This window comes from Narcine bancroftii, chromosome 5 (genome assembly GCF_036971445.1).
Source record: "Narcine bancroftii isolate sNarBan1 chromosome 5, sNarBan1.hap1, whole genome shotgun sequence".
In the NCBI taxonomy this organism is placed as follows: Eukaryota; Metazoa; Chordata; class Chondrichthyes; order Torpediniformes; family Narcinidae; genus Narcine; species Narcine bancroftii.
This window is the reverse complement of record NC_091473.1, coordinates 71014038-71038411: the sequence shown is the minus strand read 5'-3', so window position 1 is coordinate 71038411 and position 24374 is coordinate 71014038. Positions and strand designations below refer to the sequence as shown.

Sequence of the window (24374 nt, the reverse complement as noted above, 5' to 3'; positions counted from 1 at the left end):
ATGTTCAGTGAGCAATGGAAAAAAAAAACCTTGATTATAATGCCTTGTATTTTATATTTAAGGACTGCAGAGCACACAAGAATGAAATGGATGCATCAACAGAGCAGTGCACAGGTAAATCAGCAGCTGTGCATTTGTAATTTGTAATAATCACCCAACTCCAGAAACTGAAAACTACTGCATGGACAAAAAAAAAACTTGGAAAAATATAATCATTGATTTCATTCTGAATTCTTTGATGCTTAACTTTGATGAATCCCATTTTTAAAGGAGAAAAATTACTTACCTATTAATGGGAATTTTCCAAATTCAGTTACCATTTTTGTCATATATTTGACTCTAGAGAAAGTATATTTCTTGATTAAAATATATTTTTCATATACAATTCAAAAGGTGACATTTTAAATGATCATTTTATGTTTATTTATGCTTAAAGCATTTTAGAACATACACAAAACAAATTGATAAGAGTTTGTGGAAAATAGAGAAACACGAACTGCAGATGCTGGAATCTTGAGCAAACAATGAGCTGTTAGAGAGACTCAGTGGGACAGGCAGTATCCATGTGTAGAAATAGTCAGTGTTTTGGGTCAGGGCCCTTTAAAGTGAAAAGAGGCTGATATTACATATATGAAGGGGGAAACGAGCTGGGGAAGGGCCAAGAGGTGATGGGATATTTGACAGAAGGTTGTGAGAGATGAAGAAACAAGAAGAGGTAGAGACCACTAGGAAGTGGGGGAAGTCAGTGCAAAAAGTGAACAAAAGAGTAGGTAAAGGAGAGATGGAAACAGAGGAACCTGATGGAAGGGGTGGGTGTTACCTAAAATTAGAAAAATTGTTATTCGTGCTTTTGGGTTGAAAGATGTCGAGGAGGAATATGATGTGTTTCTCAGGTTTACGTTTGGACTTACCCTGAGACTGAGGACAGACATATCTGTGTAGGAATGGTTGGGGGAAATTGATCAGTTGGCTACTGGGAGTTTAAAGTTCAAGCTTAGATCCACAAGCAAAGTATAAGTGTTTGGTGAACCAGTTTCCCAAACAAATTGTCAAGGTGAAGCTAAATGGAATCTCGAGGAACAATATGTCATATTTCTCCTGGACAGTTTTAATCCAAACAGCACTATTTCTAATTTTAGATAACTCCCATCTACATCAGATTTCTCTGTTTCTTTACCTACTCCTGTTCTTTTATATTTGCAATCCCCTCCCCTTCCCCAGTGGTCTCTCCCTGAAGTATCATTCCATTTTTTTTGTGTCTTTTAACCAGGCCTTTCCTATCCAATTGAAATCCTCAATAATGACGCTTTCTTTATCAGGCTCTGAGAAGCTTACAGCAAATATTGGAACACATGGCTACCTGGCTCCAGAAGTTAGAACAATGCAGAACAAGGCAATATACAATTTGGTATGTACTTCCCACATGCTTACTTTACCCCATTGTTTCACGGGTGTTCCTCTGTAAATTTCTCAGGGGGAGCTGCAGTTGTAATCTGTGTCATGATCACTTCATCAATTTTTTGACCTTGTGAACTCTGTGAGGGGACTCTGATTGTGTAGTGGGGATGGGAGGTTTAACCCAGTTCACCCTGCAGAGAGTAAATGATGATAGAAGAGCACAGATGCTGGAATCTGGAACAAAATATTAGATAATTTGGTATATTTGATAATCCCATCAGAGCTGCATGCAAAGAGTCGCTGCTGTAAGGCTCCATCCTCAAAGATCTGCAGCCTACTCCACTGCCAGATTGAGAATAAATGGAAATGAGAAGAATGCCACCTCATATGCAATTGGAATACCCTACCACCCACAGGACAATAAAACAGGAGCAGAATTATGCCATTCAACCCATCAAGTTTCTTCTGCTGATGTATTTTTCCTTTCATCCCCATTTTCCTGATTTTTCTGTATAACCTTTGACAACCTTTACTATATCAAGAACCTGTCAATCTCTGCTTTAAGTATACCCAATGACTTGGCCTCCACAGCCTTTTATGGCATCCAGTTTACATAGACTCACCACCCTCTGCTCTTCTAAAGGACTGTCCTTTTATTCTGAAGCTCTGTTCTCTGGTCCCAGACTCTCCCGCAACTGGAAACCTTCTCCACATCCACTCTACCTAATCCTTTCAAAATCAGGATGTTTCAGTGAGATTCCCCTCATCTAAACTTCAATGAATAGAGGCTCAGAGCCATCATATGTTCCTCATATGTTAATCCTATCATCCTGGAGATCATTCTCCTCTGGATCCTCCTCTCCAACACCAGCACATTCTTCCTTATGTATGGCCTCAAAACTGCTCACAATACTTTTGATGTGGCCTGACCAATGTCATATAGTCTCAGCATTACAGCTTTGCCTTTACATTCGAGTCCTCTCAACATGTGTCCCTTACTTACTCCCAACTCAACCTGCAAGTTAACCTTTTGAGGATCCCTTTGGATCTCCACTTTCAGAAATCTCAACCCATTTAGAAAATAGTCTATGCCTTTATTTCTTTTTTCATAGTGCAGGACCATACACTTCCCTGCGCTATATTTCACCTGCCACTTTGCTCATTTTTCCAACCTATCTAAGAGTCTCTGCTTCCTCAACACAATCCTCCTCTCAATTCCATTATCCAAATCATTGGTGAACAGCATGAAAAGTAGCAGACGCTGACAGTGACCCTGCAGAACACCATTATTCACTGGCAGGAAAAGCCCCCTTTATTTCCACTCTCTGCCAGTCAGCCAATCTTCTATCACCTTTCCCATAATACCATGGGCTCCTATTTTGTTGACCAGCCTCATTTTTGACACTTTGTCAAAGGCTGCCTTTAAATCCAATTACACCACATCCTTTGACTGCCCTGCTCAGGACAGCAGCTCCAACACATTTGTCAGGCAAAATCTCCCTCGAAGGAGACCATGTTAATTATAGCCTATTTTATCTTGGGCTTTCAAGTATCCCACAACTTCATCCTTAATAATGGACTTCAGAATATTTTCCAACCATTCACAGTTGGCGTACAGACTGACTGTTTCTCTCCCTTTTTAAAGAGTGGAGTGACATTTCTAATTTTCCATTTCTCTGGAAACATTCCCAACTCAAGCAATTCTTGAACTATCATTACTAACGTGTTCATAATTTTTTCAACTACCTCTTTCAGACACTGGGGTGGAGTGATGTATAATGTTTGAAATACATTTAAATAGGTACATGGATAGTAAATTTCTAAGGGATATGGTCCAAGCTCAGCAAATGGGACTAGCTGAGGTAGACAGCTTGGTCAGCATGGACATGTCTGGCAGAAAGACCTGCTTACATGCTGTAAGCCTCCAAGAGTCTTGTGTTATCTTTCTATCTTCAGCCATTAGTGTATTTCACTAACCATAAATTTGGGAGTGAGATTAACCAAACCTGCCAAGGTGACCTAGACTTCAAGCCCATTCTGTGCATTTACTAGGTTAAATCTGAATAAAAATTCCAGAGTCCAAGTCTTGCTTCAGAAGTTTGAGCACAAAAATCAGACCAATACTCGAGCGTAGAACTCCACATTGGCTTATGGCCTTTAGCTCAATGGATTGTGGCACATTTGGGTCAAGGATCAACAATAACTGAAAGTTCACTTCACTAGATGTAATAGATCCTGTAGCACCATTCTGAATATCCTGATCAATATTTATCTATTATTCAATATTTCTTTTAAAATATTTAAGGTACATAGACTAAAAGCAAAATACTGAAGATGCTGGAGGATCTGGACTAAAATGCAAACTGCTGAGTGTTCAGAAGATATGGCCACATCTGTGGAGTGAGAATCATTGCAGTTCCTGATCAGAACCAGGAAAAAGTAGAGTCAAAAAATGCAGAGAAAGTGGATGTGAGGAATAGAGAGGACAGATGAAATCATTGGGCTGAGAGATGAAAATGACAAAGAAGCTGGAGGCTAGTGAAGGTATGAGTATATGATAAAGATACGAACAAACAAAGAGACACTGGAAGGACTGAACAAGTTAGGCAGTATCCATAGAGAGAAATGGTCAGTCAGTGTTTTAGATTCAGGGTCATGCTTGCATCCTAAACTAGAAATGTTCTGCAAAGTCGGAATGGTAGCCTGTCACTTTGTGTCTGGTGGGATAAACTCAGGACCATTGTGTGCTGAAGATGTCAGTGAAGAAAGTGGGCATCCGCAACATACCAGACCACCATGTCAAGGGTCTGACCTTTTGCAACCAAGACCTCTTGGAGGTCTTCATTGACGGTTATTCAAGAGATCTGACCTAAGCATTTTACTGGAATTCTCGTTTGAATGTCCATCATCCAGGTCATGCTCAAAAATAACCACCTTAACCTTTAGTTTTTGTTCATTAAAATCAATTTTTTTCACAGCTGAAATATGCTCAGTGCAGATGTTTAAAAGCAGTTGGCTCCGATGAAGTGATCTCCACCTGAAACATTATTTCTCTTATTTTATACATTTAAAACATTTTTTTTTGCATTATCTGTTGTACTTAATGGGATGATTAGCAACCAAAAACAAAGTTTTTCACTGTATCAAGATTCTTTTATTGTCATGTGCTCATACTCAAAATTTAATAATGCACAAAATTTGTCAAATATCTTGATATATGGCACAATAAATAATCAATTCAGATGCTGCCTGACCTGCTGAGTATTTCCAGCATTTTGTTATTTTATTTAGAATTTCCAGCATCTACAGTAGGTTTTCTGTTTTTTTTTGTGACTGGGAGAAGTGTTGGTGAACGGTTGGCCCAGATCAGACACACATTTCCAAGATATTCTCATTTTCAGAGGCGAACATTTGCCTGTTGGCTTGAACTTTGGGTATATGATTAATTGAATTGTGTTCCAGTAATGCTGTTTGTTGACCTGATATCAGGTTTTAGGATTTATGCCACAATAAATATCCTGTTTCTCTCTTGTTATTCAAATGCAAAGAGGGAATTGAAAGGCATGTCTGTGTTGCAGACATGGGAATATCTGAAAACTGATAGACTAAATAAGTCAACAGGTTGTTGAACTAGATACTGCTGAAATTTATCTATTAATGTTAATAAACTGAATAGTGTAGACCATAGATTTCCCAGCAAGCTCAATTGAGAACATTCTTAGGAAAACAAATGATAATGAAGACACCCTTTCTTCTGAAGCAGAAATGTTCAAACTTTGCAGGGAAAATAAGGAGAAAGATCCAAGTGTCCACACTGCATTGGTTTAAATATAAGTACATAAATGTGTAGTATTCAGATTGGTGCTTTTGAAAAGTTGTAACAATTGCAGCTTAAAGTGGCAGCAACAATGCCATTTTGAGACAGATAGTCAGCTTGGAAATATAGTGGTGTGTTGCAATGAGCAGATGTCCATTGTGCTTTGGGCAAATTTCCCTCCAACTTAATACAATGAGCTAGCATTATCTGATGCTACAAGTCCTTGGCTTTTGGGTAAAGCATTGAATCTAGCTGCTGCTTGAAGTCAGGTGGACCTTTTGGAGCTTCCAGACAGTCAACCTCTTCCTTTCTTCAAAAGGTCTCCAAACCAACTTGACAAGTAAAAGCACTCTGAGGTTTTGACTTTCTCATAGTGTGTTCATAATCACCAAAAAACTTTTAAAAATCGCCTTAAGAATGACTTTCTAGCCGGGCTGTCCATTCTAGATCCCGAGCTAAAAACAAGCTGTTGCAGGAACTCAGCAACTCAGGCAGCGTCAGAGGAGGGAAGTAGACAGGAGATTGTTTTGTGTTGAAATTCAGCTTCAGTTTTGAGAAGTGAGAGGGAGGACAGGCAGCATTTAAGGGGGGAGGGGAGGGTCAGTGGGTGGACCCAGGAGTGGTGAAGAATGATAGATGGAGCAAAATAGGGTGGAATTTGGAGACAATGAAGGTGGAAGCAGTTAAGGCAATATAGTGGGGAGGAGACGGGTAGAGCTAGAGGAGGGTAAAGGTAGAGATAGTTGCTGAAGGCAGGGATAGTAGTCTGATGGGAACAGTAGGAGAGGGGGATACAGTGAGAGGGTATGTGGGGAGATGGAGAAGGTTGAAAAGTGGAAATGAACTGGGTAACAGAGCTGGGGAGGAAAGGTAGGGTTAGAAAGAAGGGGTGTGCATGAGAGGCACAATGTTGGATGAAAAGGGGAGAGAAACTATTCAAGGGGAGAGGGTTACCTGAAATTGGAGAATTGAAAGTTCATGCTGTTGGGATGCAGACTACCCAAGTTCTTCACAGTTACATTTGTCCTCACCATGGCAATAGAGTTTGGTGTGGGAATGGGTTATGTTCATTTAATTGGAAGAACTTTACCAAATCCTGGGTTAGCCAAACATGGTGAGCATATAGCTTGCTGCACTCTAGTCTAGTAGTTCACTACCAATGACCAGGTGACTTACCTGGTTGTGTGATTTTCTGACATAAGGTTGGAAGGTGTTATCTTATTGTGTCATTTATTGTGAGATATGTCATTTCAGAATGTTATGTTTTGAAGTGAAACAATGAGATTATGTTATTTCAATCCAGAACATGTCAGTAAAAGGAATACCTGCATTTCTGATTTATGTTTAAAAGACATTTAGAAAGACCCATGGATGAGAAATGTTTACAGAGAATGGGCTAAATGCAAGGGAAGAGGATGAGCTTGGGTAGATAAATTGGTTGGCTTGGATAAGGTGGGATGAAAGGCCTGTTTTTTTGCTGTTTAACTCTGTGACTATTTGGCCGTGGACACTGAGGAATTATTGTGAAATGTATGTGCTAATTTCTGTGCCTTCTTTCTGCAGAAGGCTGATATGTACAGCTTTGGGATGGTAATCCTGGACATGCTATTTCAGGGCACAGCACAAGAACGTCAGGAATGGAGAGATTGGATTCGAAAAGGCGTAAGAATTTTCCTTTACCATAAGCAGTGACACGAATGAAATTTCTTCATTGCCATAAGAAAGCACTTTTCATACCAGGAATGTGTAGATAACAAGTGTATTTTTAAAGGTGAAGCAATAGCAACAAAAGTGAATTTAATTGCTACTATTAAAATTACTAATTTATTTTAAATTGGAAAAAACACAATTCAGAATGTGCTTTTAACATCTCTTTTTTTTTTGCAGACTTCACAGTGCTCCATCCACAAGCTTTTTGCTAACAAAGCAAAGAATTTCCTGCTGCAGCCAGAATTCTTGAGCTTAGTGAGTGAATGAAGGTGTTTAAAGATGTGGCATAAGCTACAGGTTCTTAATCGAAGCAGCATTGACTTTACCTGTGAGTTCTGTTGATACCGGCTTGCCTCGGCTGAGGAGGCAATTAGCAGAGTTCTATGTAGGTGGATAAGGATATCAGATGTTTTTTACAGAAGATACTGAACCAGATGTTTCTTTACAACATCTAATATCTTCAGATACCATAATTATACTATGTTTAATTCCAGAGCTGCATTTATAGACTCTTGAATGGACTTAATGTATAAGATGACATCTTGCACCTTTCATTTTAACACTATTCCCTGTACTTTGTTGTAACATTTTTTATTCTTGCCCTGCCTTGTAGAGGTTGATTTACCTGGATAGCATGCAAAACAAAGATTTTCATTATCTCAGTACATGGGCTAACAGACAATTCAGCTCAATGAAGTTCTCAGTTGACTCTCCTCCTGAATCACTCAATCAAATCAAATAACTCACTCAAATTGCCATGTTCTATTATAATGTGTACTCCCTTTGAACTGAAGCAATAAGATTGTTTTCTTTCAACTTGGGATACATAGTTTGGAGAGAGACTTGCATTTATATGGAGACATTTCAGTCCCTCAGAATATCCCAAAGTGGTTCTCTAAATTTTAAATGTAGTCACTGTTGTAATGAAGGGCACGGAGGAACCAATTTGCTCACAGTAAGCTTTTGTCAAGCACACTGAGATAATTAGCAAATTGCCTTTTGATTTTAAAAGATGTGGGTTAAAGGACAAATCTCATCTGAACGTGGAGAAGGTACATTTCTTCACACCATGTGATCTTGCTCCTGCCTTCACTTTTTTCTTCCTGTTTCTTCCAGAAATCTTGATTTCCCTCCAGTCCAAAACAAATCTGTCCTTCTTTTCGTGAATTCAGCCACCACTGCTCTCTGGAGAAGAGATCTCCAAACATTCATGATCCTTTGACAGAAGAATCTCTTCTTCATTTTTGTCTTAAATGGGTGACCCCTCCTTCTGAAATCTTGTTTCCCAGTTTTATTGTCAGAGTCACACAGGCCCTTCAGTCCATTTTGTCCATGCCACCAAGTTGGCATTGTGGGCTCATCTCACTTTCCTGCATTGACCCATATCCTGTGAAATCCTTCTTGACCTTGACTTCCATGTGTCCAATGTCAGAATTGTACCCTAATGTTTTCTAGAATCCCCCTCCAGGGGAACCATCTGCTTTAAGAAACATTCAAAGTTATTCTGATATTATTTCACTTTGTGACAAATGTAAAATACTCAATGCCTCTTTGTTACATATATTTTGGACATGCCCTAATTTGCAAAAAATTTCAACCCACATTTTTAGAACTATTTAAAACCATGTTTAGGATCACTTTACATCTGGTAATTGCACTATTTGATTTTTCTAAAGATATAAATATTATTTTATCTTCCAATCAAGGACAGGTTCTGGCATTCTCCACTCTATTAGCAAGAAGATCAATTCTGTTAAAATGGAAAGATGAGTTCCCACCTACACATAATCAATGGCTTTTATATATTATGTCCTTTTTAAATCTGGAGAAAATTGGGCATAATGTCATGATGATCAAGATTCCTTTTTACAAGATTTGGGGCCCATTTCTAGCTCACTTCTATCATTTGACTCATGAGATGCGATGATGAAAGTCGCTGGACGTGCTTATTTGGATCCCCTGAGGCCACTTGTTCGGATTTAACTCTACACACAATATGAATTTTAACCTTCATTGCTGTGGGTTTGAATATTTTTCTTTTCATTTTGTTCTTACTTATCTCTTATAATATTGTATGTATTACCATTTATTGGATTTAGAATTAAGTAGTATTTTTGCTACTATACCATATGTTATTATTTGTAAATCTGCAAAGGTTTCATTGCAATTGATTTACTGTTTTTTTTGTTTGTTTTTCAGATAAAACTCAATAAAAATAATTTTTAAAGAAAGAAATATTCAAAATAATGCACTCGATTGCAACCAGATTGCTTGAATTCAGCTTTCAGCATACTTTGTAGCAATACTTGATCATTAACTAGAGATGTGTTTTCTTTGCCAGCTGCAGACATGTGGTGAGCTGCTGCAAGATGACCCTCTGAAACGTCCAAGTGCCGAAGAGATCCTTCATAATAAGGATATGGGACTACTTCAGGAAGAAAGAAGCAGACTAGAAGAAATACTGAATCAAACTCTTTCATCCCCAGATAGGGAAACACACAGAGAAACTATCAGGTTGATATTTGAGCGGCTTGTTGGGAAAGTCTCCAAGGATCAACAGTTTGCTTACTACTGTGCACTCAATGAGGTATTCTCAATTATATTTCATTAAAATGAAGATTTTTATTTGCAGCCATTCTTCGACAGACAATAAGGATTTGTTTGTTCTTGGAAAACATGCAATGCATAAAAGTACTGGAGAAACTCAGCAGACCAAGCATCATCCACAGGAAGTAAAAGGCATTCAACGTTTTGAGCCTACGTCGATGTCCTTTTACTTCCTGTGAATGCTGCGTGACCTGCTGAGTTTATCCAGCATATTTTGTGTACTGCACTAGGCCCCAGGATTTTCTAATTGTAAAATGAAATTTGGTGAATCAAAAAGTCTGGGTGAGTTGCATCTTGAGCATTTTGTTTTATTATCAATATACAGTCTGATCATAATGAAAAATAGTTTTGTGAATCGAAGCCAAGAACTCTGAATAGTCAACCGTATTAGAGGAAAAATTCAAACAAAAAGGCTTCTAAATGGAGATTCTAAATCAACTGTATTCTGAATTATAGAAATTACAAGGAATATACAAGCATGTGCCAGTGTTAATTCAGTATATTCAGTTTGACGTTTGTAATTCTACTTCCCCATCCTTTTCTGCTGACATGCTTTAATTAGCCTACCTTCAAAATGTGCGCAAACTTGAGCTACGTTGTGAAAATATTTTACTCACCGTGAGATCAAGGGGCAGTGACCGTCAATTTAAAAAGAAAGCATCAAATTGCTGCTTACCTAACTGTGCGCCTTTGTTTTTTGATTCAGGTCATGGACCTAGGCTTCACCGTCTCATCTTCCAAGCTTTGGCAATCCGTTGAGAGAGAGCTGAAACGAATATTTCAGAAGCACGGTATGTGATCTAGTGCTCCATTTAAAGGGACTGTATGTTTGGGTAAAAAAAGTCTTTGGCACACTCTTTTTGGTGACTAGTTGGGAGGGGAGCAGTGTTTGTGTTTTTTGCCATGATCTTTCCTGAAACTATTTGGATTATGCACCTTAGATTCATTTCCTGTTAACCCAATGGAGACCTATTTTCATTAGGGCAATGCAATAAGCAAGTAAAGTCTGCAGACTCTGATTGTAATGCAGTACACAAAAGTGTTGGAGAACTCAGCAGGTCATGCAAGATTCTTTATGGTAAAGATACATAACCAACATTTTAGGTCTGAGCCCTTCATTAATGAATGAGCAAAAAGTAGGCAGGCGCCTGATTGAAATGGTGGTGGGAGGAGAGGATAGGAGGGGAGGGAAGAAGGGGCAGAGGAGAGGACAGGCCCACAGGCAAGAGGCCATAGTTGGTTCTGGGTGGGTGATCAGAAGAGAAAAAAGCTGAGGTGATTGGGGGAGAGGATAGCTCTCTGAAAGGAGAAGGAAGAGGTGGAGGAAAGGAGTCAGGGAAAGAGAGAGAATGGGAAAAGCCCTACAGAAACTGGAGAAGTTGATTTCAGTGCCATCTGGTTGGAGGGTGCCCAGACAGAATATTGGGTGTTGCTCCTTCAATTTGCAGGTGACTTTGGTTTCCCAGTGCACGAGGCCATAAACAGACATGTTGGTGATGGAATTGAAATGGGTGGCCATTGGGAGGTACCAGCTAGTGGAGCAGACAGAGAGGAGGAGCTCAACGAAACAATCTCCCCATCTGTGTCAAGTCTCTCTGACGTTGAGGAGTACACAACAGGAACCCAGATGCAGTAGATGACCCCTGCAGATTCACAAGTGTTGCTTCACTTGGAAGGACTGATTCTTCCCTTTGCTTCCAATAGACACTGTGTGAACTGCTGAATAACTCCACCACTTTTGTGTATTTCACTAATTATTTTGCAAGTTTGACGTTCCCTTCCTATTTGCAGAATCAATGGTGAGCAAATACAATGTTCAGGTCTATGTGGTCGAATGTTGGCTTGTTATGCTGTGTTCGTTGTACTGTTACTGCAAGAGACTTGCGTGGTATGGCAAGTGTTTGTTTTATGCCTTTCAGTTTTTTTTCCAAAAGTCATACCCAAGGAAAAAGTATTTTATCCCTTGTTTGTGAGATTGCTTTTCATTCACCCAGCTGACAAGAATGATGATCTAAAAGCCAAATACTGCCAGAAATCTGAAACAGCACTGAAAAATGCTGGGTTACTCAACATGTCAGGCAGCATCTCCAGAGAGAGAAACAGAGTTAATGTTTTGGTTCAATAACTTCATTCTAATCAAAATCAACAAGCTGACAAGGCAACTCTGTTTCTCTCTACAGGTTCACCTTGATGCTGTATACTTACAGAATTTTCTATTTTTATTTTGATAAGTTTAGTGTTTGAAAGGGGTTAACATTATCTGAATCTTTTTATATATCCAGAGATCTCATCTGTGAGATCTCATCTTCACCAGCCGTGGGGTTGGCAAAACCTTTCCTTCTCGGAAAGCAGAATGAGTTCATTTGAAAGGACTGGCGGATTTCAGCACCCCTACTCCCCACCTCTCCCTCTGACATTGTGTTTGCCATGACGTGATTGTCAATAAATAGAGCGGTTGGGTCCAGGCCTGTGCTCATACTACCAGTGGAATCAGGCAATGGCCAGCACAGGGTCCAAGGAGGCAAATTTTGGTCAGTGGCTCCCAATACCTGTGCAATTTGCCCTGTCACCAAGATTCTGTAGCAGCTGTGGTGAAGGAAAGTCATGTATGCAGAGATACCAATCTCGCGCTTCCCTTGACTTAGTCTTCTCACTGCCTCCTCCTGCTGGCACCCATTTGGGAAAGCCCTATTACTTATGTCATCAGTCTGCCCTTAATGTTCCTGTCAACAACCAGATCCAACTATTACTTAAGCTCCGGCCTGCCAGTCTTATCATGACTTTGCCACCTCTAATGCACAGTCATATCAATTGTCCAGAGGTAGTTCTCGGTTTACAGTCAGCCTTGTCTGCTCTCCCTACCATTGTCCGGCTACTGTTGTCTACATTTGGCCTTGGTTCTGTAACAATATTAATATTTGGGGAGAATTTATAAGATTTAAAGTAGGTCACATACCTATACACATTTTAAGACAGATCTTATTTGAAAGACTGAAGAATTCACATTGCAGGATCTCTGGAGAATGTAAGCATCTTTCACAAGTAGGTGTTAATTGAACTGAAGTCATAAAAGGCTTGACCATTGTCTTGCTGGAGTCATGCTGTTTATCAGTACCCTTTCTGCAAAGTGCTCACAGAAAGGTCAATTCTGGATTGTTTACCTAAGATAACAACTTGAGAAGAAGAAAGAACTCCTGTTGTTTGCTGGAGAAGGTGGGGATTTTGGAAGACATGAGTCATGTGCTCTCTTTGGAGTTTCAGTTGGAAAAGAGAGAGAGTTGAGTTAACAGCTCAGTCAGTGTGTGGGACACTGACAAGTAAATGAAAAGTGCAATCCAGGGAAAACTGAAACTGATGAAAGCAAGTTCCAGAGCAGTAGATGGCTGGAAGTGCTATCTGTCTGATGTTTCTCTTGAAATAGAGAAAGGAATGGGACTCTGTGATAGCTTGAAATAAGAGGTTACTATCTAGAAGACCCTGATGGGACAAGTTTCATCAGCGAGACTAGTGGTGGTACCTCAGTTGTGGAAATCCTGGAGCAACAAATATCTCTCTCTGCAAACCCTAGAAGAACCTTCCTGAGCAGTAAACATTTACCTTTCGTGCACCTTCCAAAGCCTGGTGAACTTTATACATGTTAAATTCTGTGCACAGTATGGTGATTGCCTGCAACCAGAGAACTTGGAAGAAAGAGAAGTGAGATTGAACTGTGAACCAAAGAACTTTTCTTGAATTTACACACACATTGCATACACGTGCGCTTAGAATTAGAAGGGGGTTAATTTGGGTTAGTATAGAGTATAGTATAAGAATAGAGTTAAGTTAAAGTTTGATTCTATTTTCATATTTAAAGTTGATTAAAAATAACTTGTTTTAAAAGCCACTTGTCTTGGTGAATGTCTATTGCTGCTGGGTTTTGGGGTCATTTGGGCTCGTAACAGTTCTACCTGCAATGCTCATTGATGCTGGACCCTTTGCAAAAGTGGATGTAAGGACTGCAGATTGAATTACATTGTTTTATTGTTACCTCTTCAGTTATACAGCATGAATCTTTGTACTGTATTCTTTCTAGTTAGGTCAATTCATACAGCAGATTGTGAAATGATAAATAATAAATAAATATGTAAAGTGTAGTGTTACAGTGAGATAGTTAAAGATAGAGCAAGGACATCATTGTTAGCCAGCAAGAGATCCATTTAAAAGTCTGACAACCACAGGAAGAAACTAGGGTTGTATCACATCACATGAATGGGTTTGTATTGTAAGACCACCCAACTGTCAGTGAGATTGGAGGAGCAAATCTGCAGGGAGAGAGCAGACAGCTGCAGAAACATAAAATTGTGAAAGCAGGTGATTTTTAACTTTCCACATATTGACTGGGCCTCCCATACAGTAAAAGGGCTGGATAGCTTAGAGTTTCACAAATTTGTTCAGAAAATTTTCTAAATCAATATATCAAGGTACCAACTGGAGAGAGTACAATACTAGATATCCTATTGGGGAACGAGACAGGACAGGTGACAAAAGTATGTGTAGGGGAATACTTTGGGTCCAGTGATCATGATGCTATTAGTTTCAAGATAATTATGGATAAGGATAGGTCTGGTCCTCAGGGTGAGATTCTAAATTGGAGAAATGTTAATTCTGAGAAAATGAAACAGCATCGAGAAGAGCGTGGATTAGGCTAGGTTGTTTTCTGACAAGGATGTGTTTGGTAAGTGGGAGGCCTTCAAAGGTGAAATTGTGAGAGTACAGGGTTTGTATGTTCCTGTGCTGATTAATGCTTTGGACTCTGGCCATTTTTACTCTTTCATAATATATGCTCCGGGCCAATAGGTAGACTACAGTATGAACACCACTATGAACCAACTGGTGATTGGGTATAAAACCAGTCCAAGAAAAAGTGGACATGGAGTACAAGTGCTTGTTGGTAGTCCCTGAAAATGGGGAGACAGAGTATATGTGGTTGTTTTTTTTCCCTTAAAATAGGGAATGACAAAATTAACAGGCATAAGGAATCTTGGTTTTTGAGGGATATTTGGGATCTGGTTAAGAAGCAGAGTGCGGTGTATAGCAGGTAAAGGCAGCAAGGAGCAAATGATGTACTTGAGGAGTTTAAAAATGCAGGAAAAAACTGAGAGGGGAATCAGGAGGTTGCTTTGGAAGTCAAGATGAAGGAAAATCCTCAGGGCTTCTATAGGTATATTAAGAGCAAAAGGATAGTGAGGGACAAAATATGTCCTCTTGAAGATCAGAGTGGCGCTTTGTATGGAGCCAGAAGAGATGGGGGAAGATCTTAAAAGGAATTTTTGCATCTGTATTTACTCCCGAAAATGGCACAAAGTCTAGGGAAGTGATACAAACAAGAAGTTAGGCCATGGAGTCTATATTGATTAAAGAGGAGGAGGTGTTTGCTGTGTTATAAAGGAGGATAAATCTACAGGGCCTGACAAGGTATTACCTCAGACCTTGAGGGAGGCAAGTGCATAAATTGATGGGGCCATAGGAGATATAATTAAAACCTTATCTACAGGTGAGGTTCTGGAGGATTAGAGGGTAGCTCATGTTGTTCCGTTGTTTAAAAAAGCTACAAAAAGAACCCAAGAAATTCTAGGCTGGTGAGCTTGACATCAGTAGTAGGTAAGTTATTGTGAGGTTGGATACACAAGTATTAAGAATATCAGGGATTGATTAAGGATAGTGAACATGGCTTTGTGCATGGTAGATCATATTTAATAAATCTTACAGAGTTTTTCAAGGAGATTACCAGGAAAGTTAATAAAGGAAAGGTAATGGATGTTGTCTTTTTTTTAAACTTTATTTATTCGCACAAGATACAGGTAATAAGTAACATATATAACAATAAATTAGACATGAACATTATATTTTATTTAAAAGAAAAAAAGAGAGAAAAAAAGAGAAGAAACCCCCCCCTTCAGCTAACTCTCCTAAGGAGAGCCATGAAAAAAAAGAAAAAAAATTAAAGAAAAATGAAGCATACATATTAAAATCTAATCAATGTAAATCAAAATGTAAATATTCTGAATATAACAACCACTTATGAAGAAAAAAATTACAATGATCACGTGAAACATATATAATTTTTTCCATTATTAAACAATATTTCATCTCATTATTGCCACCTATTAATATCAATCATATTCATATCCTTCCATGTACTAGCAATACATTTTTTCGCTACAGATAATGCTAAATATACAAAAGCAAGTTGAAATTTATCTAATCCCAGACCTTTCAAAGGTTGCAAACTACCTAATAAAAATACCGTTGCGTCGGTATTTTATACAGGTATACAGGAATTCTAAAAACAACTGAATTTTTTTCCAAAAAGATTATATATTTATACATGACCAAACCACATGAAAAAAAGTTCCAACCGTGTTACCACATCGAAAACACAAATCTGAGTCATAAAAACCATATTTTTTTAGTTTTTCAGGTGTTAAGTATAATTGATGTAAAAAAATTATAATTAATCATTGCATAATGTGCATTTATCAGTCTAGTTACAGTATCATAACAAATATCTGACCAATCATCCTCAGAAAAATTAAAACCAATCTCCACTTCCCATTTACCTTTAGATTTATCCCAACCCTTTTTATCCATACCATCCTGTAATATTTGATACATATCTGAAATATATCCCTTCTCTGGAATCTTCATAAGAAAAGTCTCAAATTTAGTCATTTCAGGTAAAATCATATCTCTACCAAACACATGCTTTACCAAAGATCGAATTTGATAATAAAGAAACAAAGAATTCTTATCAATACCATAACTGTCCCTCATCTGATCAAAAGATAAAAAATTACCATCTTTAAAACAATCTCCCAAATTTTCCACACCTTTTAATCTCCAGTGTAATAAACTCCGATTATGTGTTGAAAAAGGAATAAGTTGATTATTATACAACGGAGTCAAAGCCGACAATTCACCACTAGAACCTATCGATTTCTTTTTCTTCGTCCATAATTTCATTAAATATTTTAATATAAGCACATTATATTGCTGTAACAAATTTAAATTCCATCTAAACAAAAATTGATGTATTTCAAATTCATAAATATTTGCCATCTCAAATTTGGCCCAACTAGGGGGCCGTTCCAAATCCAACAATGAACTAATAAATTTAAATTGGGCTGCTTCATAATAATTTCAAAAATGTGGCAACCGTAATCCCCCTAGATCATATTTCCAAGTTAATTTATTCAATGCAACTCTTGAAAATTTACCTCTCCATAAAACTCCCTAACCATTTTATTCAAATCTCGAATAAAAATATTGTCAAATAAATACAGAACAGATTGAAATAAATATTGTATACGCGGAAAGATATTCATCTTAATTGTACTTATTCTACCCAATAAATTAATAGGTAGACCTTTCCATTTAATCAAATCAGTCTTAATTTTTTTTCATTAACGGAACATAATTTAATTTATATAAAGATTGATAATGGACATCCATAATTATACCCAAATACTTAATTCGATCTGTCCATTTCAAATTAAGAATATTCTTATAAGCTGAATAATCTCCTTCACTCACTGATAATATTTAACTTTTATCCCAATTAACTTTATATCCAGAAAGACATCCATATTGCATAAAACACTCCTTCAAATGCAAGTGATTGAGCTGGATTTGTCAAGTACACCAATACATCATCAGCAAATAAATTAATTTTATATTCCTCATCTAAAACTTTCATACCCTGTATCTGTGTATTCTGTTTTATCAACTGAGCCAAAGGTTCGATCACTAACGCAAATAAAGCTGATGATAAAGGACAACCTTGACTAGTAGATCGGGTCAGTTTAAACGGTTCCGAAATCAAACCATTTGTCAGTACTCTAGCTACCGGTTTACTATATAAAGCCTTAATCCAACCAGTAAAAAAAAGGACCAAGCTTAAATTTCTCCAAAACTTTAAACAAACAATTCCACTCAACTTTATCAAATGCTTTTTCGGCATCTAAAGATATCACCATCGGATAGTCTGGAGATTGTCGAAATCTATTAATCAAACTAATCACACGTAAAATATTATCCGAGGCATATCTATTCTTTATGAAACTTATTTGATCCATATGAATCAACTTAAGTAAAAACTTAGCCAATCTATTCGCTAAAATTTTGGCTATAATTTTATAATCTACATTCAACAACGAAATCGGTCTATATGAAGATACTTTCAAAGGATCGCTATCTTTCTTTGGAATTACTGTAATTAAAACACTAGAACAAGACTCGGGTAATTCATAATGTTCGTCAATGGATGTTGTCTTCATGGAATCTTGTAAGGCCTTTAACAAGGTCTCACTTGGGTGGTTCATCAAGAAGGTTCAGTCGCTCGGCATTCATGGTGAGGTAATAAACTGGATTCAACATTGGTAGTGGATGATTTCCTCTCTGATTGGAGGTATTCCACATGGATTGATGCTGGGTCCTTTGTTGTTTCTCATCTGTATCAATGATCTAGAATTCTAGATGATAACGTGGTAAATTAGATCAGAAAGTTTGCAGATGATGCAAAGATTGGTAGTTGTTATGTGTTTGGGAAGAATCAAATCTGGTGAGTTCAGAGAGATGAGTCTGGACACAAGTGTTACAATTAAAGGTAACTTTATTGAACACATGGGAGACAACAGTGAAAGATGTCAAACAATACTTAATTACTCTACTACTAGATAATTATATAGACATTCACATTGGATCCAGGTAGGACTCCGATACCAGTAGCTGTCTATCTTCTACAAGGTATGAGACAAAACTATAATAGTGTAAGCAGGGACATCAGGCACAAATGACTCCTATTCCAGTGATTGCTTACCCTACCACACTCTCCTGCACATGTACATACTTCATAGACAGGTACTTTCAAACACACTCCTTATTCCCTGTACCAATAGGGGTGTGGCTCTCTGCAAGCATTGATCTATTAAAGTATTATGGCTCATTTTAGGTGTACTGCACACCTTACCCACAACACCAGCAATGTGCACAGTAGCGACCTGGCATAGAACGAGGTCCGGGTCTTGGGCCAAGAGGCAGGGAGAAAGAATGTAGTATGCATTGATGTTTTATGCTGTTTTGAGCTGGGCGTCTGGCCAGTGATGAAACTGAATCATTTCAATGAGCCAACGGTAAGGTGTGCACTAATGGATACTCGGAGTCCAACCTTGATTTGCAGGTGATGCAACTTCTGATGGGGGAGGTCAAGTGATCCTTTGCAATTCACAATGTTCCAGATAGGGGCACCATCTGTTCCTCAACAATCCACCTAAAACAGGTGGACAGCAAGGAATGCTTTTAAAGTTGCAGAGGGATCTATATCAGCTGTAAAAAATGGGCTGCAAAATGACAGATGGAAGTTAATGCAAGGAAGGACAAACTGGGGTAGGACATATATGGTAAATGGTAGGGCACTGAGGACTGAGGAGTGTGGTAGAACAGAGGGATCTGGGAGTACAGATACCCAATTCCATGAAAATGGATCACAGGAAGATAGGGACAGAAAAAGATCTTTTGGCACATTGGCCTTCATAAATCAAAGTATTGACTACAGGAGTTGGGATGCTATGGTAAAGTTGTATAAGACATATTGAGTTCAAATTTGGAGTATTGTATGCAGTTTTGGTCACCTAACTACAGGAAAGACATAAATAAAATTGAAAGTGTGCAGATAAGATTTACTTGGATGTTGCCAGGCTTGAGGAACTGAGTTTCAGGGAAAGATAAAGAGGTTAGGACTTTATTTCCTGGAGCAAAGAATTACAAAGGGAGATTTGATAGAGGGATACAAAATTATGATGGGTATAAATGAAAGTGGATTTTTTTCCACTGAGGATAGGTGAAATGCAACTCAGTGCTCATGCTTTAAGGGTGAAAGGGGACAAATTTAGGGGGAATTTCTTCACACAGAGAGTGTTCGGTGTATTGAATGAGCTGCCAGCTGAAGTGGTGAAGGCAGGCTCAATTTTAACATTTAAGAAAAATTTGGACAGGTACGTGGATGGGAGGGATATGGAAAGATATGGAATAGTCGCACGACAGTGGGATGAGGCAAAATAATAGTTCAGCACAGACCTGAAGAGCCAAAGGCTGTTTTATGTGCTGTAATGTTCTCTGGTTCTATGCCCTTTTATCTTGGGGTTTTTGTTTTCAAGCTCACATATCTTCAGTCTGACAGAAGTGGTGAAAAAAGAATGAGCAGTGTTCAATGCATCCTTTAGCATGTAAGCAGCTCTCCTGAGACAGCAGGAGATTCAAATGCAGGTTGACTCATGGGATTTGATCATTGCTGAATTAATGTAAGCTGTATGCTTCAGTGGACTGACAACCACAGATGTATACAGGAATATTAGTGGGATTTTCACATTATGGAGCTGTTTTGTTTTTGGGTCAGGACAGAGAATTTTGGTTGCTGTAGAATTCAACAACATTGCTGCTCTTTGTAAACTTCCTGATTATAAAATTATTTTACACTGATTAAAATAATAGCATTGAATTGGGTAAGAGACAGGGAGAATGTAGGGTTGAATCCTTTGGTATTAAGGATACCTGCTCAATCCTGTCAAAAGCCAGAAGGTTTAGATTTCTGGTCAGAGGAACAGCAATAACATTGAATTTTGCAGGAACTGGAAATGCACCTCCTTTTACTTAAAACCAAGCAGTGGTAAGCCCAGAGCAAGACACTCCTTCAAGCATCTGCAGGTAGCTACATTTAAAAGACAGCCAAATGATGCCTGTACACTGTGTTTGTAAGCTAACTGTGCCATGGACTGCTAAATTTTAAATTTAAACATACAGCACGGTAACAGGTCTTTTCAGCCCATGTGGCTGAGCCGCCCAAATACACCCAATGGACCTTCCCCCCTCTACATTTTTAAGGGCGGAAGGAAACCGGAGCTGCAGGGGAAAACCCATGCAGACACAGGGAGAATGTACAAACTCCTTACACGAGATTCGAATCCCATGCCTAGTCACTGGAGCTGTAACAGCGTTGCGCTAACCACCACACCAACTGTGCCATCCCAATTACTTTAGATATTTTGTTTTATGAAAGTGTAAACAGTGTCATTCCTTTTTATGTTATCCTTCACTGATGTTTGCATTTCGGATCTGATTTGAGGAGAGAATGCAGTCGAGTGTAAACTTTCTGGAATATGTTTTCTGAAACTAACAGCTTTTCAGCTTGGGGCTTTCGTCCTCTGGATATTTTCTGATGACCATTTGATGGACAGGAAGAGACCAGCTGGTCCATTAAACCTGCCTCTCACTTCAGAGCATAAGGAGGGTGAAGAAACTAATTCATTCAATTTACTTTGTAGTAGTGGATTTTCATTTCAGGTCTTTTCAAGACCTCTCTTCATTCACCCCACAGATATGAAATTTCAACCCCTTGGCTAATTACAAATCCCAAGATGTGTTGGTATATTTGCATTCAATGCTTGTGGTTCTTAGACCTGTTGCGTCTGATTCCAAGGAAACTATCCAAGCCACTGAATCCCTCCATGAATGGAGTAAATAACCTGTTGTACTGGAGGATGGTTTCTGAGACTCACAGCACAACAACAGACCCTTCAGCCCACTTTTCTGCGCTGACCATCAAGCAGCCATCTGCATTAATCCTATTTACCTGCACTTGGAATATAGCCTTCTGTGTCTTCTGTGTCTTTTGTGTCTTGCAAGTGCTTACCTGGATATTTCTGAAATGTTGTAAGAGTCTCTGCCTCTTGCATCTGCTCAGCTCAGTGTGGTCCTGATTCCAACCACTCTGGATGAAAATATTGTTCCTCAGGTCCTCTCTAAACCTCTTCCCCCGTGGCCTCAACCTTATGCCTCTGCTACGGGTGATAAACATCTGACTGTCTATCCTATCCATATCCTCGAACCTCTGTCAGTGAAATATGTCTGAGAGTTGTATTCTTATCTGCTGCAGGTGCTGTTCCTGTGGATATTCCGGAAATTATTCCATTCAACGTGGGGACATCCTGCCGCTGTGACATCTCAACAATGCTTAGTGGTGATGGGTACATTTATGAAGTGACTCTCGATCACAAGGTATATTTGCAAGACTGTATTATGGTACCCTAGATTGAATGATGAATTTATTATATGATGCTTTTCAGCATCTCCCACAACCAGGTGAAGTACAGGTACACAATCCTTTATCCGGAACCCTTGGGGGACAGTGTATTCCGAATTTTGGCCTGCTGTATGCACCCTCTTCCAATCGCACTGCTGTCTCTCTCTCCTCCCCCGCCCACCCGAGTCTGCCGCCTCTCTCTCCCCCTCTTCTGCCCGAGTCATGCTGCTGTCTCTCCTCTCCCGCCCGAGTCGCACTGCCGTCTCTCTCCCCCATCGCCCACCTAAGTCGCGCTGCCGTATCTCTCCCCCATCGCCCACCTAAGTCGCGCTGCCGTCTCTCTCCCCCCTCACCCAACTTAGTTGCGCTGCGCTCTCTCTCTCTCTCCCTCTCCCTCTCCCTCCCTCTCCCTCCCTCTCTCTCTCTCTCTCTCTCTCTCTCTCTCTCTCTCTCTCTCTCTCTCTCTCTCTCTCTCTCTCTCTTCCCACCCCTCCGCTGTACCAGCACTAGGAAAAAATGCTGGTTTTTGGATCTTTCCAGATTTTAGATGTCCGAATAAAGGATTGTGTACCGATACTTCAAAGTATCAGCACTGTTGCAATATGGAAGATTTGCACTTATAGAGCGACAGTTTGATCATAGCAAAGTCTCTTAATGCTGAGGGCTACTGATTGTGTTCAACAGATTTGGAAGTTATCCACCACCTTTCTGCCCATTGCTTATTTAAACTGTTCGCTGAGATGCTTTCTGAGAGTAGAGGCCAGACTTTGGTTAATCCTCTCATCTGAAAGGCAGCATTTTGGCACTCCCTCTTTTAAACACTGGAGTGCCAGCCTGGACTTGGTGCTCAGATTCTTGTTGAGGGGCTTCCCTTCAAAATTCCTTTCCTCCTTCGCTTCCTTCCTTGCTCTCCATTATCGTGGGTGGGCAACTGAACTGTGCCCAAGTCTTTGGTCTTTAGCTCTCTTGGGCAACCTATGGAAGCAATTTATGATCTTACAGAGATATATAAAATCACAAGAAATAAAGATAAAGTGAATGCTCACAGACTTTTTCCAGGGCAGTTGAGTCCAAAACTAGGGAGCAGGTGAGAAGGGATATATTTGTGAGATTAGAGGCAACTCTTTCACAGTGATGAGCATTTGGAACAAGTTGTCAGAGGAAGTTTGTGCAGGTGGATACAATTTTAATGTTTAAAGCACATTTAAGCAGGTACAGTGAAATCAAGCAACTTGCAAAAAAATTGTGGAAAATAGATAGGTAAAACAAATGAAAGTTTAACATTGGCGCCCCCTAGCGGTTAGTGCTCCAAACTACATGACACGCAATCTCAAAGAACCAGAAAATTCACTTATCCAACATCTACCAATTCCCATAGTTGTCGTATTATAAAAATTTATAAATTTAGACATACAGCACAGTAATAGACCCTTTCAGTCCACGAGTCAATTGACCCGCACCCCTGGCAATATTTGAATGGTGGGAGGAAACCAGAGCCACCATGGAAAACCCACACAGACATGAGGAGAACGTACAAACTCCTTATAGACAGCCCGTGATTTGAACCCCAGACCTGATTGCTAGTGCAGTAACAGCGTTGCTCTAACTGCTATGCTAACTGTGCTATGTCGGGGGTTTTACTGTTTTTTTTAGAAAAGATTTGGAGGGACATGGGCCAAATATAGGCAAAAGAGATTAGATGGACAACCTGCACGCCATGGACAAGTTGGGCCAAAGCACCTGTTTTTGTGTTGTATAGTGCTGTAACTCTTTCATTTGCCTTTCATGTACTGCATGCTCCTTCCTTTCTTTAATTGAGATGTAATATACAGGTGGTAAAAGGCCTTGTTTCATTGAGTAACCTGGAGGGTAGAATTAAACAGAGAAACCTGCAGATGCTGGTAGAGTTGGGCCAAAGGGCCTGTTTCCATGCTGTATACCTCGATGTTTTGGTAGTCCAAAGCAGAAAAGTGCTGGAGAAACTCAGCAGGTCTATAGGAACCAACGTTTCAGGCCTGCCTGAGCCCTTCGTCAAGGTATTAGCTTGAAAAGCTCATACAAAGAGGGTAGAATTGTCTTTTGCAATGCAATGTCTTCTGCTTGTCCTTGATCTGAAAATTTCATTGTTGATGAGTTGAACAGCATTGGAACCTTAGAGAAGATCTGTTGGACTTTGGAAAGTTACTTCCAAACATGTCCTGTCCACTGAATTTGAATAGGATGCTGGGTGACAGGAAAAGAAGTGTATCAAAATTATATAATTTAATTTCAATGCAAATGAAAAATTACTTGAAAGTTTTTCCAATTTCTTTCCCCAACAGCAGTTTCAGTTTTAGTTACATTTTATAGCTGTTGCTATCACAGGCCTTGCACTGCTGATCTGGACCTTTACTATAAACCAATGGTTCTCAACCTTTTTCTTTCCACTCACATACCATTTTTAGTAATCCCTATGCCATAAGTGGTCTGTAATTAGTAAGGGATTGCTTAAGGTGGTATGTGAGTGGGAAGTGAAGGTTGAGAATCACTCCCTTAGACCCAACTGTTTCTGAAATATTTTGCTTGAGAAAAATTATCATTGGCCCATTTCCTTTGGAGTTATGAAACTGTGCACATAACAAGACAATTAGGTACAATTAAAACAATGGGTTTCAAACTTTTTCTTTCCACTCAAATAGGACCTTAAGCAATCTCTTACTAATCACGGAATGTGAATGGAAAGAAAAA

The 24374-nt window shown here is 39.1% G+C and overlaps 1 protein-coding gene and 1 long non-coding RNA gene across 6 annotated transcripts in view; one reads left to right on the top strand and one right to left on the bottom strand.

Annotated features, from left to right (window-relative positions):
* LOC138763515 (eIF-2-alpha kinase GCN2-like) overlaps positions 1-24374 on the top strand; it is a 119449-nt gene that overhangs the window by 61991 nt on the left and 33084 nt on the right. For all 5 annotated transcript variants that reach the window (XM_069937805.1, XM_069937806.1, XM_069937807.1 and 2 more), the window contains 7 exons: positions 63-114; positions 1320-1408; positions 6779-6877; positions 7103-7180; positions 9267-9512; positions 10239-10323; positions 21501-21622. In XM_069937805.1, coding sequence (XP_069793906.1) covers positions 63-114; positions 1320-1408; positions 6779-6877; positions 7103-7180; positions 9267-9512; positions 10239-10323; positions 21501-21622 — 771 coding nt within the window. The remainder of the gene's footprint in view (positions 1-62; positions 115-1319; positions 1409-6778; positions 6878-7102; positions 7181-9266; positions 9513-10238; positions 10324-21500; positions 21623-24374) is intronic.
* The window catches only part of LOC138763518 (uncharacterized), a 34361-nt gene continuing 32857 nt past the window's right edge, over positions 22871-24374 (bottom strand). The window contains exon 3 of the long non-coding RNA XR_011357623.1: positions 22871-23870. This is a non-coding gene — a long non-coding RNA (uncharacterized lncRNA). The remainder of the gene's footprint in view (positions 23871-24374) is intronic.